The 15,650-nt window shown below is 42.2% G+C and overlaps 1 protein-coding gene across 5 annotated transcripts in view; it reads right to left on the bottom strand.

Moving 5' to 3' along the window:
* Window positions 1–15,650, bottom strand: part of LOC134349645 (microtubule-associated tumor suppressor candidate 2-like) — a 452,095-nt gene that overhangs the window by 111,093 nt on the left and 325,352 nt on the right. For all 5 annotated transcript variants that reach the window (XM_063054258.1, XM_063054261.1, XM_063054262.1 and 2 more), the window contains one exon: window positions 3,182–3,280. In XM_063054258.1, coding sequence (XP_062910328.1) covers window positions 3,182–3,280 — 99 coding nt within the window. The remainder of the gene's footprint in view (window positions 1–3,181; window positions 3,281–15,650) is intronic.

Genomic DNA, 15,650 nt, shown 5'->3' with positions numbered 1-15,650 from the left:
ATACGAAGTACCACCCCATCTAAGTGGGAATAGCTGAAGTCTTGTATAGCTTGGCTATGCCAACATAGTTTAACAAACATTTTTGCTACTTATCTCTGGAAATTGAGATCAGGGTTGTGGTTAAAATGATTATCTAGAATTAAATTATGTTTTTGGAATACAATTTTTTTTACTGTTGTTGGGTTACAAAGATGATTTACGTCATTGACCAATTTATTTGAAGAGTTTCTTTCATAAGTTCTTACCTGCCAGCTTTGGTGTTTTGCTAATTATTCTTTCGAAAGTGCAGAATATCAGTACTTCCAATGTTATTAATCTGATAAGATGACAGAAAAGCTGGCAAACAAGAGATATACTTTGTGGTCTATTTTTTTCTAGTAACACCAATATTTGTCCAAGTTAGTTGGTCATTCAGGCTATTGGTAGAGTATTCAGTGAATGCTGCAATTGTTCTCCAGCAAACCATCTAAGATGAAAGCTCTAAATGGATAATCAATGAAGAGAGAATCACATTTAAAATGAATAGTGTTCAATGAGATGTGATCAGGATCAGATTAAGTTGTCACTATGCCAGTGAAAATGGACTGAGGTTGAAGAATTTAAATGTTAATTTAATGAAACCTAAAAAAATTACATGAGAAAATTACAGTGAATGTGGCTAATTCACTTCTTACAAGAAGTAATTTGCTTCTCCAGTCAATTGTAACAAAACAAGCTGAATTAACAGAAATTGCTGGAAGCCCTCCTGAGACTAAGCAGCAGCTAAGCTCAAAGTACTGTCTGGAACTGAAAAAGAGGGGAAACAAGATAATGTTACATTGCAGAGATGGTGGGGGTGGGATGGCTGGGGCCAGGGGAATATCTCTGATAGGATGACATTAACCTTACCAAAAAAGATACCAGTGTTTTCAGAGTTCTCGGATTAACAGATACTTCAGGCGATTAGAGGAGACATGTTTTTTTAAGCTGTGAGAGATCCAGGTCAGAACTATTGCTATCCAAAAGGAAAGAGCTGGAAGTGCCCAGAACATCAGAGAGAGTCTAATATTAACACCCCAAAGCTAAATTTCTCTGGACGGAAAATGTGATGATGCTCCTGAAGTTTTCATCAGACTTCACTGAAACACCATAGGAGGATGCAGACAAACAGTCAGAGCAGCAGCAGTTTGGAGAATTAAAGCCGTGGAACTGGAAGCATAGGATTACTCTGCAGACTGAATAGGGGTGGCCCGCAAAGTGGTCACATGATCTTCTGTTAGTTTCTCCAGTGTAGAGGAGACCACATTGTTAGCAGTGATTGAAGTACAAGTGAACCATGATTTCACATGGAAAGATTGTTCAGATCCATGGATCATGGGAAAGGACAGGATTCCAATCCATTTAGGGACCTAAAGAGTACATCAAAATGAAGTAGTCCTTACAATATACGATTCCACATTTGTAGCTTACGATACAGTTTCTCTATTTTGGACAAGCTAGAAGCAGATTCTGTGTCCATTTTGCAAAATTCTATCATTTAGTACACAAGTACAACCCAGAGCTGTCAGTTGTCTGCCACTTTAATTCTCCATTCCGCTCTTATTTAACCTAACCACCTGTGGGCTCCTGCATTGTCTAGCATGGCTCCAATGTAAGATTGTCTACTAGGATTTTTACAATTTCTGCTAACTATCTTTTTCTATTTATGAGAACTTTCCAGTTATATTTTAAGATTAGCCCTCCATTACATTAACTCAGCTTTCTCTGTCCACTGCCTCTGTGTGCTTTGCTGGGTACTTCCAGCAATCTCCTTTTGGTTTTGGTTTCAGTATCAGGTCCCATCTAGAGCTTTAATATGTCCTTTTTTACCCTCTGTCCCTCTCCCTCCCTCCCTCCCTCCATGCCGCACCCCCCCGCCCCACCGCCCGCAGTAACCCATTAACTAGATAACTCCATAAATATTGGAATCATATTCTTGGGGCCGGCTGGTGGCACAATGGCATCAGTGCCGGACTCTGGAGCGAAGGCTCCCGAGTTCAAGTCCAAGTCAGGCCACCCCCCCCGAGCACGCTTTCCATCTGTGCCAGGTTGAGCGTCGAGCTAGCCACTTGGCCTCGTAAAAAAAAAGGGGTCGAGTTAGGAATGTCCATATCGTGACCTAGTTAATTCGAAAGGAGGCCAATCCTGACTCCACGCACCAGACAAGAATGGCTGACTGTCTGACGCGACACGCTAAAAAAAAATGCTCTTGGGAATCTTCCTTCATCCTATCAGAAATATTCCCCTTGTTCTATCCGTCCCTCCCCTCCTCCTTCTGCTATTAAATTATGATGAAGGTTTCACAATCTGAAACATTAACCCTTGCTTCTCTATACAGCTGCCATCTCACATGCTGAGTGTCTGTAACACTTCCTGTTTTTATTTTAGATTTTCACATTCAGCAGCTTTTGCTTCATCTCAAAGTGAATGTGCCTGCTGGGCATGTAATTACATTAGCAGATATCAACCTGACAAATTGCATTTCATTTTGAACTTAGAAATAGGGTTATGCTGAAATCAGGTAGTAATGATAACATAACAGTTCTGCATTCCTTGCAATGTTTTAAAACTTTTAAATTAAATAGATTTATTATTGCCTCATGTACTGAGGTACAGTGATAAACTTGCTTGCATACTGTTCGTACGGATCAATTCATTACAATGGTGCATTGAAATATTGCATGGTAACCCAATAAGAGTGCAGAATAAAGTTTTACAGTATAGAGAGAGTGCAGTGCAGGTAGACAGCAAGTTGTAAGCTTACAATGAGGTAGGTTATGAGGTCAACAGTCCATCTTATCATACTAGGGAACAATTCAATAGTCTTAGAACATGGGATTGAAGCTGATTTAAGGAACACAAACACAAGGATCTCCAGATGCTGGGAATTCAAGCAACACACATCAAAGTTGCTGATGAACGCAGCAGGCCAGGCAGCATCTCTAGGAAGAGGTGCAGTCGATGTTTCGGGCCGAGACCCTTCATCAGGACTAACTGAAGGAAGAGCTAGTAAGAGATTTGAAAGTGGGAGGGGGAGGGGGAGATCCAAAATGATAGGAGAAGACAGGAGGGGGAGGGATGGAGCCAAGAGCTGGACAGGTGATTGGCAAAAGGGATACGAGAGGATCATGGGAGGAATATGTTTTATAGATTATTTACATACCTGGCGAGTGAAGCTTGCTAGCAGGAATGACTAATCTTTTTGGTGATGAATTAATTGATTTTGGAACATCACGATCTTTTTGAACCTCCTTCTTCATTGCTGTTTTAGGAAATTAACAAACAATTTATTATATAATAACTCCTCAGCTTTTTCCACACGGGATACATACATAACTCAAGAGTCACGGATAAAGCCAGAACTGTCTACAAAAACAGTTAAAATTAAATGCACCGACCATCAAAATAGTTCATTAAGGATAAATATTTTCTCCATTCATAGGTGATAAACACAATTACAGACATTGCTTCAAAATATTTGGCAATGTTACAAAATTTTCAAATATATAATTTATACTATATTAGTTATCAAAATTGCTTAAAAGTGTAACTTATCAGGCAATCTTCAGGTAGTGATGGATTCTCTATAACAGGCCCTTTTATTACCACAGATAGGACTGTTTTTTATAGTAACTTAAACCTTTTCCAGTCAGCAGGGATAGTGATTACATCATACATCTTTGCACTTTTGGCCAATTATGCTCCATTACAGGCTATCAAATGGATTTTGTTATCATTGTAGTCTCTTCATCCTCATACCGGAGTGTTCCATTATTACATTGCTCTACGTTTGGCAGTTTGGCTGAGACTGACAAAACACAAGGCAGCCAATTAAGTCTCAGTAATGGCCCTGTGAGCAAACCTATGTTCATATGGAAGGCACTCAACACTTAGTCACTTCAGACTCATAGAACATTGCAAAAAGAAAATAAAATTTCATATATGAAATTGATGGAGAATTTAGAAGAACTAATAGATTCTATTATGCTTTCAGAGAGTCCTAGAGCCTTTCGGCCCCTATTATCTATATTATCTATGCCCTTCATAATTTTGTGTACCCCTCCAACCCCTTCACCTGACCAACCCCCGCCACCGAACCTTCTTTCCTTCAAGGAAAACAAATCTTACCTCATAAATGAAACACTGCATCCTAGGCAACATCTTTGTGAATTTGCTCTGCACTTCCTCCAGTATAATCCTATAGTGTGGTCACCAGAACTGTACAGAATACTCCAGCTGTGGTTTAGCTAATGTTTTGTATCACGCCCCACCCTGCTCCAATTAATGAAAGTATCCCATATGTTTTTTCACCATCATATCTACTTGTGTCGACATCTTCAGGGGTTTATGCACCTAAAACACGGAGGGGTTTCAATACTTCCTGATAAGTTATGCAGGTTCTTTGTTCCTTTTAAAGAAGTCAAAACAGCATTGTGATCTAAGAGGTAATGGTGGCAGTTAATAAATAAATAAAATCTACAGTAAGTTGTAGGGAGTTATCAGTAAGAGTAGAATAAATCATTGCCTTTAGGCATTGTCGTTTTGCATCTAGAATACCATGTTAAAGATCAGAAAATTTCTGGATCATTGGGACCTCTTTAGGGGCAGGAGTGACCTGTACAATAAGGATGGGTTGCACTTGAATCCGAGGGGGACCAATATCCCGGCAGGAAAGTTTGCTAGGGCTGTTGGGGAGAGTTTAAACTAGAATTGCTGGGGGGTGGGAACCCAACTGAAGAGAAGGAGGAAGGGGTGGTTGGCTCACAAATAGAGAAAGCTTGGAGACAGTGCGAGAGGGAGGATAGGCAGGTGATAGAGAAAGGATGCGCTCAGACCGATAGTTTGAGATGTGTCTATTTTAATGCAAGGAGTATCATGAATAAAGCGGATGAGCTTAGAGTGTGGATCAGTACTTGGAGCTATGATGTTGTGGCCATTACAGAGACTTGGATGGCTCAGGGGCAGGAATGGCTATGTAGAGTGCAGACTTTGGATGTTTCAGAAAGGAGACGGAGGGAGGCAAAAGAGGTGTCAGGTCTCTCAGTGGGAGAGCATTATGAAGATGGTGATCACAATTCTACCTCCTTTACCATAGCGTTGGAGAGGGATAGGAACAGACAAGTTAGGAAAAAGTTTAATTGGAGTAAGGGGAAATATGAAGCTATCAGGCAGGAAATTGGAAGCAGAAATTGGGAGCAGAAGTTCTTAGGAAATATACGGCAGAAATGTGACAAATGTTCAGGGGATATTTGCGTGGTGTTCTGTATAGGTATGTTCCAATGAGACAGGGAAACGATGGTAGGGTACAGGAATCATGGTGTACAAAGCCGTTGAAAATCTAGTCAAGAAGAAAAGCTTACAAAAGGTTCAAAAAGCTAGGTAATGATAGAGATCTAGAAAATTATAAGGCTAGCAGGAAAGAGCTTAAGAATGAAATTAGGAGAGCCAGAAGGGGACATGAGAAGGCCTTGGCGAGCAGGATTAAGGAAAACCCCAAGGCATTCTACAAGTATGTGAAGAGCAAGAGGATAAGATACGAGAGAATAGGACCAACCAAGTGTGACAGTGGAAAAGTGTGTAATGAACCACAGGAGGTAGCAGAGGTACTTAATGAATACTTTGGTTCAGTATTCACTAAGGAAAGGGACATTGGCGATTGAAAGGATGACTTACAGCGGTCTGAAAAACTTGAGCATACAGACATTAAGAAGGAGGATGTGCTGGAGCTTTTGGAAAGTATCAAGTTGGATAAGTCATTGGGAGCAGACGAGACATACCCCAGGCTACTGTGGTAGGCAAGGGAGGAGAATGCTGAGCCTCTGGCAATGATCAATGGGAATGGGAGAGGTTCCAGTGAAATGGAGGGTTGCAGATGTTGTTCCCTTATTCAGGAAAGGGAATAGAGTCAGCCTAGGAAATTATAGACCAGTGAGTCTTACTTCAGTGGTTGGTAAGTTATGAACATTTGGAGAGCCATACTATAATATGATTAGTAATAGTCAGCATGGCTTTGTCAAAGGCAGGTCGTGCCTAACAAGCCTGATTGAATTTTTTGAGGATGTGACTAAACACATTGATGAAGGTAGAGCAGCAGATGTAGTGTATATGGATTTCAGCAAGACATTTCATTAGCTACCCCATGCAAGGCTTATTGAGAAAGTAAGGAGGCATGGGATCCAAGGGGACATTGCTTTGTGGATCCAGAATTCGCTTGCCCGCAGAAGGCAAATAGTGGTTATACAGGTCATATTCTGCATGGAGGTCTGTGACCAGTGGTGTGCCTCAGGGATCTGTTCTGGGACCCCTGTGCTTCGTGATTTTTTATAAATGACCTGGATGAGGAAGTGGAGGGATAGGTTAGTAAATTTGCTGATAACACAAAGGTTGCAGGTGTTGTGGATAGTGTGGAGGGCTGTCAGGGGTTACAGCGGAACATTGATAGGATGCAAAACTGGGCTGAGAAGTGGCAGATGGAGTTCAACCCAGATAAGTGTGAGGTGGTTCATTTTGGTAGGTCAAATATGATGGCAGAAAATAGTATTAATGGTAAGACTCTTGGCAGTGTGGAGGATCAGAGGGATCTTGGGGTCCGAGTCCATAGGACACTCAAAGCTGTTGTGCACGTTGACTGTGTGGTTAAGAAGGCATATGGTGTATTGGCCTTCATCAATCATGGGATTGAGTTCAAGAGCCGGAAGGTGATGTTACAGCTATATAGGACCCTGGTCAGACCCCACTTGGAGTACTGTGCTCAGTTCTGGTCACCTCACTACAGGAAGGATGTGGAAACTATAGAAAGGGTGCAGAGGAGATTTACAAGGATGTTGCCTGGATTGTGGAGCACGCCTTATGAGAATAGGTTGAGTGAACTTGGCCTTTTCTCCTTGGAGTGACGGAGGATGAGAGGTGACCTGATAGAGGTGTATACAATGTTGAGAAGCATTGATCATGGGGCTAGTTAAAGGTTTTCTCGCGGGGCTGAAATGGCTAACACGAGAGGGCATAGTTTTAAGGTGCTTGGAAGTAGGTACAGTGGAGATGTCATAGGTAAGTTTTTTTTACGCAGAGAGAGGTGAGTGAATGGAATGGGCTGCCGGCGATGGTGGTGGAGGCAGATACAATAGAGTCTTTTAAGAGACTCTTGGAGAGGTACATGGAGCTTAGAAAAATAGAGGGCTCTGTGTAGCTCTAGGTAATTTCTAAAGTAAGTATATGTCTGGCACAGCATTGTGTGCCTAGGGCCTGTATTGTACTGTAGGTTTTCTATGTTTCTATGTTTCTAAAATCAAGCCAAGTGTGAAACTAGCTCAGGTAGCATTTTCTACGTTTGATTCCCAAATCTCATTGCATGCTCAGAAGTGCAGAACCTGATTAATTTCAAATGGTTGAAATGTTAGTTCCTGCAGAAAGTGCTAATGACCATGAGACTATAAAATACAGGAGCAGAATTACGTCATCCAGCCCATCGGGTCTGCTGTTTCATTTGATCATTCCTTCTCAATTCCATTTATTTGCCTTCTTCCCTTAACCTTTGATGACCTTACTAATCAACCTCTGCTTTAAGTACACCCAGCGAGTTGGTCTCTGCCAATGTTTGTAGCAATGAATTCCATAGATTTCCTACCTCCTAAATAGAGACATTTACAAATGGTTGCATTCAGAAGTAGAACACCTTAATAGCTCTTGCTTCCAGAAAACCACAGAACTGTCTGGAGAATCAGAAAAATCAATTCCTATCTTTATTGTTATTAGAATTTTTTGCAAGTAATTTGTTCACCCTAAGGGGATGGAAATTGAAAACTCACACTCGAAGACAGTGGTGAAACTCCTGGACACCTGGATGGATGCAGAGGCCAGATTTTTGAATGCATTTAGTGAGAGAAGTGAAATCTTTTGAAATATTGGAGAATTGTGGCTACAGGGAAGAGGTATAGAAAAGGAGTTGAGGCATGGGATACATCAGCAATGTTCTTATTAGATGGTTGGGCAGCCTTGAGGAGCCTGGTGGTTTAATCCACTTCCTACATTTTTGTGCTCTAGCAGAATATAGGCATCATCTTCTTACAAGGAGACCACAGCAGAAAATTTAGGAAGAAGAGATAAAAAGTTTGTTTGATATACAATGACTTACAGAACAAAGGACAGTACGGTATAGGAAAAGCCCCTTCAGCCTATGGTGTTTACTGAATTAACCTTGAACTATGAAGGTTCCCAGTCATCCGGGTCATTGTATGTCAAGCATTGGTAAATCAAGGCTGTGATTTGCTGTGTTGTCTGGAGACGTTTAGCCACTCATCCAAGATTCATGGTGGGTAGTTTTCCACCTTATAAACTCTGTGAGTTGTTTAAAGATAAGGATGAGGATCATTAAAAGTTGTAGAGGTAATGAGAGGGTCATTAGTCTCATCCTTGCATGAATGGATGTGTGAACTGTTGTGGAGACTCCGGGGTGGAGATGTTAGGACTGTGTTGTACGTAGCTGATAGGTAGTGTCATACCCCACCCCCTCAGTTCAGGGGTGGGTTTTTCTGTTTGACAAAGATGGCTTCTTTATCCCCTCTTTCAAACCATTCGTCCTCCCTGTCCAAAATATGCACATTGTTATCATTAAAGGAGTGTCCCTTGTCCTTTAGGTGTAGATATACAGCTGGGTCTTGACCTGAGGTGTTAGCCATCCTCTCATGACCTCTACGACTCTTAACAACCCTCACGTCATTGCTATACCTTTTAGAAACTCAGAGTTTATAAGCTGGAAAACTACCCAACGTGGATCAGAACTGAAGAAACCTCCTGGATGAGTGGTGAAACCTCTTCGAGACAACACAACAAGTCCAGTTGTGTTGACTTACTATTGCTTGATAAAGTAAACATATCTACCTGAATATGATCTAAATCACTCGATCTCCTGCATGTCAATGCCTTTCAAATGCCACTATTGTATCTCCTTCCAACCCCATCTCTGCCAGCACATTCCAAGCACCTACCACTTTTTGTGTAAAAATACTTACTTTGCACACAAGAAGTACTGTAGATGCTGGAAATCTAGAGCAATACCCTAATGTGCTGGAGGAGCCTAGCAGGTCAGGCAGCATCTATGGGTGTCATAAGGTGGTGGCAGGGAATGGACCCAAGTGCAGGACACAGAGACTGAAGTATTAGGGACAGGACTAGAATGCAGGGTGAGGGCTAGGACATGGACACGAAGACCGGGAACCTGGAACAGGACTGGACAAGAGAGCTAGGAGCCGGGGCTTGGACTCTGAGCCAGAGACTGGACAAGGAGCCAGAACCTGGGTCTTGCCTCTGGCTTGGACCCCAGAACTAGACAAGGACGTGACTTGGCTGGCAGGCAGGACGAGGCTGCAGTCTTCAGACTTGAGGCGAGGCTGGAGACCAGAGACTTGAGGTGAGGCTCGAGGCTTGGGGTCTTGAAGCTCCTCCTGGGCAGGGCGCGGATCTCCACCCGACGGAGGCAAGTGACAGGAAGGGACAGAACCAACTGCAGGGTAACGGCAATAGGGCCTGGCTTACCCGACGGAGGCAAGGGGAACAAAGGGACAGAACCAACCATAGGGTAACAGCAAGACGGCCTGGCTTACCCGACGGAGGCAAGGGACAGGAAGGGACAGAACCAACCGCAGGGTAACGGCAAGACGGCCTGACTTACCTGACGGAGGCAAGGGACAGGAAGGGACAGAACCAACCGTAGGGTAATGGCGAGATGGCCTGGCTTACCCGACAGAGGCAAGGGACAGGAAGGGACAGAACCAACTGCAGGGTAACAGCAAGATGGCCTGACTTACCTGGCAGAGGCAAGGGACAGGAAGGGAGCCAGGTACAGGGTGGCTCCAGGACAAGACTTCAGGCGAGACGAGGCGAGAGTTATCAGCAAGACAAGGCAAGGCTTCAGGCAATGCAAGGCGAGACAAGAACTTCAGGCGAGGTGAGAGTTACTGGCAAGACAAGGCAGGGCTTCAGGCGAGGAAACAGAAAGCAGAGGAAGGGATACAATGAGTAAGGACAAGAACAATCCAGCCACCATGCCCTGGTCTCTGGAGGTATTTATGCAGCCAGCCCCAACGAGCATCAGCTGCCTCAATCAGTGCTCAACAGGAACAGAAACAGGGTAGACAGGAAAACCTGGAGCAAGGGTTGATGGACCGGACCATGAACCGGAATGCGGACTTCATGGACCGGACCATGACAATGGGTGGGAATGAACAGTTGATGGCTTGAGTCCTGATGTCCTGATGAAGGGTCTTGGCCCAAAGCGTCAACTGTTTATTTCCATCCATAGATGCTACCTGACCCATTGGGCTCCTCTAATACATTGTGTGTGTGTGTGTGTATGTGTGTGTGTATGCATTACTTACTCTGCACACCTTTTTTAAACTTTCCACCTCTCATATTATCTTCATTTTTAATTGATATGCAATGGACCTGGGATTGAGAAAACTGGTGACAACAGTCCCCCCAACCCCCTACAACACACTTGCAATTGGTTCAAAAATTGATTAAACTCAATTATCCAAAGGACTGTATTCTATGCTTCATAGAGATGTTGTCCTTATTTGAAAGAAGATGTACAAGTTAAAATGATTGGGATCACAAGATCTGCCATTTACAATTTCTAATGATGAGGAGTTTGAAAAATATGTAGTCAAGTCCCCAGCTTCCTGTTCAGTTGCATTTCTAATCAGAACTTCACTATTGCTGGAAGAAATGCAAATCTGATTAAATACCAGGTTTTGTATTTTGTACCAACAGGCTCACAGTAGGTACCTAGAGGCTGATCATCATGAAGCCTCTTGATACAGAGGACAGTATCTAGACAGACCAAAATATAGGTGAAAGTTAGATAATCAGCACACACATTTATAGTAATAAAGGTTGGAAGCTTTGCTAAACATAAGCAAATGAAAAGCTTGGCTGTGTCATATTTCTTTGCCAGAAACTGTAGCAGAATTTAATATTCTTGCATTCATATTTTCATTGAAGCAATGAACATTATTCTAGGTTTGAATTTCCATGATTGAAGCATAGATTTCCACTAAACGTTGGGATATTCTGCAGTGTTTATTAGAGATTTTAGAAGAAAGGATAGCTGCACTAATATTTAATGTACACACTTGGCCTCAAAGCATGAATTCTCAGTTACTCACATTGCAATTGCACCAGTAGTAACCGTGCTTCTATAACCAAATCAAATGTCATCACAATCCACTTTCAATAAAGTATCATGGCACTGCAGTTTCATGGTATGAAAATTACAGTGGAATTTAGTGCTCACTGCAGAGTTCTTCTCCTGCAATTTTCCTTTTTATTTTCTCTTTATAGTTCTGCAATTGCAATTCTATTGGAATGAACCAGCACTTGACGTTTTGAATGTACAATTTATATTTGCCTCTACAACTCACTAACCATATACTTACAGTCACAGATTGCACATTTGATAATTTTTTTAATTAATGGTTGTCAGACATTAAGAGTCACTGGCAGGCATCATAGAATTATTGTCCATGTCTGTAGCAGAACAGCAAACAACCCAAAAAATTGCCACAGATTCAGGTCAGTAGTCACTCGTTTTGATGGGGAAGTCAAAGATTTGTAGCAGATCAAATAGCTCACATTTCTTGGTTCTGTTATAAAGGAACAAAAGAGCCACTCAAATGATAATGCATCAAACAGATCCATGAGAGGAACCCACACTAAACTGAGATTAAACCTGCTGCTGGTTTTGGCAGATAAACTTCATCACAGGTTTATCAGGATAGTACTTCCCACCTCCACCCACATTCTACAATTTCTACTCACTGCATTTTTGACATAGATAAAGAAAAAACATTCATACTCCATGTCATTAAAGTTGCAATGTTCTAGTAAATGAACATGATGAAGTGAAGTTTTTGGTCAGTCAGCTTTTGTGGTTTCCTTTGGAGAAATAAACCTGAAATTGGTAGAATCAACTCTAAAAACCTTAAAATTGAAAGTATAATATATAACCACTGGAAAGATTTTACATAAGAAGCTGATCCAGCTTGTAAAACTGTTCTCTGAGTGTTCATGTTTATAGGAATGTAAAAAATATGGCACCAGTGAGCAATGTGACCAAGGACAACATCCTTCAGACGGTTCACAAAACTACTTCTTCCACATTTTCTTTTTCTTTCAAATATAGATCTGCCACTGTTAGAGCCTGTGATCTACATTTTTGTGGTGTGTTTTTGGACTGATTGAGCCATCTGACGCTTTGCTGTCTCCGAGGGACATTGGTGAGGTGACTGGAAATGGGGCGTGAGCCCATGATCAACTCCATTTCTCACTGATCTCACCGAATAAAGCATCAAAGAAGACTGAAATCATCGAGGTGAGAGCAGAAGGCAAGTGGGTGTTCAGCGCCTAATACCAGCCTCTCACTCGCTGTTGCCACAGGAAGGTCCCTGCATTCGAATGGTCTCTCTCTCTCTCTTCTATGATGCTCTCAGGGTATGGTGCCAGAGTCCTAGGTCTTGGGCAAAATGTAACGTGGTTTGTAGATTGGACTCCGCAGTTCACATTATGATGTGTTTCTGGTTTCTGGTTGCTCGCTTTCTCATTGCTATTTTGTGCGATTTTGATCAAGGCAGCTTTCAAATAACAAACGACACAGCACTAGATTGATCTGAACTGAGTATGCCTGGACACTTTCAATGACTTTGTGGGTTGTTGTTTTATATTCTGTGTTCTGCACTCACTGTTTTTGCCATTTGCATGTTTTTTTTGTGTGTTAGAGGGTGGGCTTGATGTTTTTCTTTGAATGATTTCCATGGCTTTCTTTGTTTCGTGGCTATCTGTGCGAAGACGAATCACAGGGTTGTACAGGTGTCCCCCGGTTTTCGAATGTTCGCTTTATGACACCTCAGTGTTTTCACTGTTACGAAAAAAAGCAGCGCATGATAAAAAAATCAGCGCATGATAAAAAAATCAGCGTGCGATAAAAGGTAGCGCGTACCCCGAGCAGCCGCTCTCCCCCGGATTCTCGCTGGCATTGCTTAAACACACGCCTGTGAGCAGCCGTTTGCAAGATGAGTTCTATGGTATCAGAAAAGCCTAAAAGAACTCGTAAGGGTGTTACACTTAGCGTAAAACTAGACAATAATAAGCGTTTTGATCGTGGTGAACGAAGTAAGGACAACGTGAGTTTGGCTTGTAGAAACTGATGAACATGATGTTGAAGAGTTTTTGGCATCCCATCACCAAGAACTGACAGATGAAGAGCTGATGCAATTGGAAGAAAAAAGGACAACAATCGAAATGGAATGAGTAATGATAAAGTACAACTTTAATTTTGAAAGGGTACGTCGGTTTAGGGGATATTTGCAGGATGGTTTGAGTCCTTACAAAGAACTGTGTGACAGAAAAATGCACGAGACTCAGCAGTCAAGCAAGCCTTCCACATCAGCCACAGCAGCTGACAAACCTCAACCTTTGACATCGAGGCGGGCAGAGATAGAAGATGACCTGCCTGCTCTAATGGAAACAGACGATGACGAGATGACACCCTAGTGTCCCACCACCCCAACCCCCAGGCCACAGCAGATACCGATTCACGGAGAATGCAACGGTAGCCAGGAGGCACACAGCACATCTTTAAGAAAAAAGCTGAAATAAACATGCTAATTAATTAGGTGCCGCCGACACATAATTGTCGGCCCAGATCAGAGACAACGCAATCGGAAATCGGCACTGATCTGGGCCGCCAATTACGTGCCGGGCGGCACCTAATTAATTAGCATGTTTGTTTCAGCCTTTTTCTTAAAGATGTGCTGTGTGCCTCCCAGCTACCACTGCATTCCTGCATGCTTCGTGGCAATGTATCGCTCGGCGGCCTGGAGGGTGGGGGCCACTGCACCACCCAAACTCCGACTCAGCCTAACACACCATCATCAGTGTGTTCGGCGCTGTCTTCCTGATTCCGGTAAGTGATACTACACTGTACATACATTATTTCTACTTTATATAGGTTGTGTATTTTTACGTGTAATTTGGTAGGATTTGGCAGCTTCGTAGCTTAAAGGTTACTGGGGAGCGCTTGTGCCGTGTTTTTGCCGAGAGCGCTTGCGTGAGATTTTCGCTACAGAGAACAGTTCAGTAATGATTGTGGAAAAGTATTTCTACTTTTTATAGGCTGTGTATTTATCATATCATTCCTGCTTTTGCTATATGTTACTGTTATTTTAGGTTTTATGTGTTAGTTGTCATGATTTGGTAGGTTATTTTTGGGTCCACAAACGCTCACAAAATTTTCCCATATAAATAAATGGTAATTGCTTCTTCGCTTTACAACATTTCGGCTTACGAACCGTTTCATAGGAATGCTCTACCTTCGGATGGCGGGGGAAATCTGTATACTGCATACATACCTTGTTAATAAATGTACTTTGATTCAAAGGTCAAAGGTCAAAGGTTCAAAGGTTCATCTTATTACCAAAGTGTGTACGCAGAACACAACTCTGAGATCTGCCTTCTCCAGATAGCCTTAAAATACTTGAATCTTTGAATGTTTGAAACAAGTTGTTTGTTTTGAATTGCTATTTTTCTTTAATTTTCCAAGAAAATCACTTCAGTGCCTCAAAATAATAATGAAAAGTAACTATTTTTGTTGATGTCAGTGTGTAAAACTGCCTACAAACCCTCAGCTAGTTCAACTACATTACTGTTCTTAAATACTCAATGGCCACTTTATTAGGTGCCTCCTGTTTGTGATCTTTTGCTGCTGTAGCCTATACACTTCAAAGTTCAACGTGTTGTGCATTCAGAGATGCTCTTCTACACATGTGGTTTTCTGACCGGTCTGGTCATTCTCCCTGACCTCTCTCATTATCACTTTTTCACAGGCAGAACTGCCACTTACTGGATGTTTTCTTGTTTTTTTTGCACCATTCTCTGTAAACTCTAGAGAATGTTGTGCGTAAAAAAAAAATCTCAGGAGTTTCTGAGATATTCAAACCACCCTGTCTGGCACCAACAATCATTCCACATCAAAGTCACTTAGATCACATTTCTTCCCCATTCTGATGTTTGGTCTGAACAACAACAGAACCCCTTCACCATGTCTGCACGATTTTATGCATTGAGTTGCTGCCACCCGGTTGGCAGATTAGATAACTGCAATAATGAGCAGGTGTACAGATGTACCTAATAATGTGGCCACCGAGTGTAGAACAAGGTCTTTTTTGGAAGCTTTTAGCTTTCAAAATGAAACTTAATTTGAAAATGCTGATATGTTTCTGGTTATTCTTTCTTTTTGTTGCTATTTTGGGTGATTTTGATCGGGACAGCCTGCAGATCATGAAGGCACAGAGCTAGATTGAACTGAACTGAACTATGTCTGGACTCTTTCAATTTCATGTTTTATATTCTGTGTTTTTCACTTGCTGTGTGTGTGTGTGTGTGTGTGTGTGTGTGTAAGTGTGTGTGAGTGTGTGTGTGTGTGTGTGTGAGTGTGTGAGTGTGAGAGTGTGTCTGTGTGAGTGTGTGTGTGTGTGTGAGTGTGTGTGTGTGAGTGTGTATGTGAGTGTGAGTTTGTGTGTGTGTGTGAGTGTGTGTGTATGTGTGTGTGTGAGAGTGTGCGAGTGTGTATGTGTGTGTGA

Source organism: Mobula hypostoma, chromosome 7 (genome assembly GCF_963921235.1).
Source record: "Mobula hypostoma chromosome 7, sMobHyp1.1, whole genome shotgun sequence".
Taxonomy (NCBI): domain Eukaryota; kingdom Metazoa; phylum Chordata; class Chondrichthyes; order Myliobatiformes; family Myliobatidae; genus Mobula; species Mobula hypostoma.
Note: the sequence above shows the minus strand (reverse complement) of the source record. Positions and strands in the feature narration are given on the sequence as shown.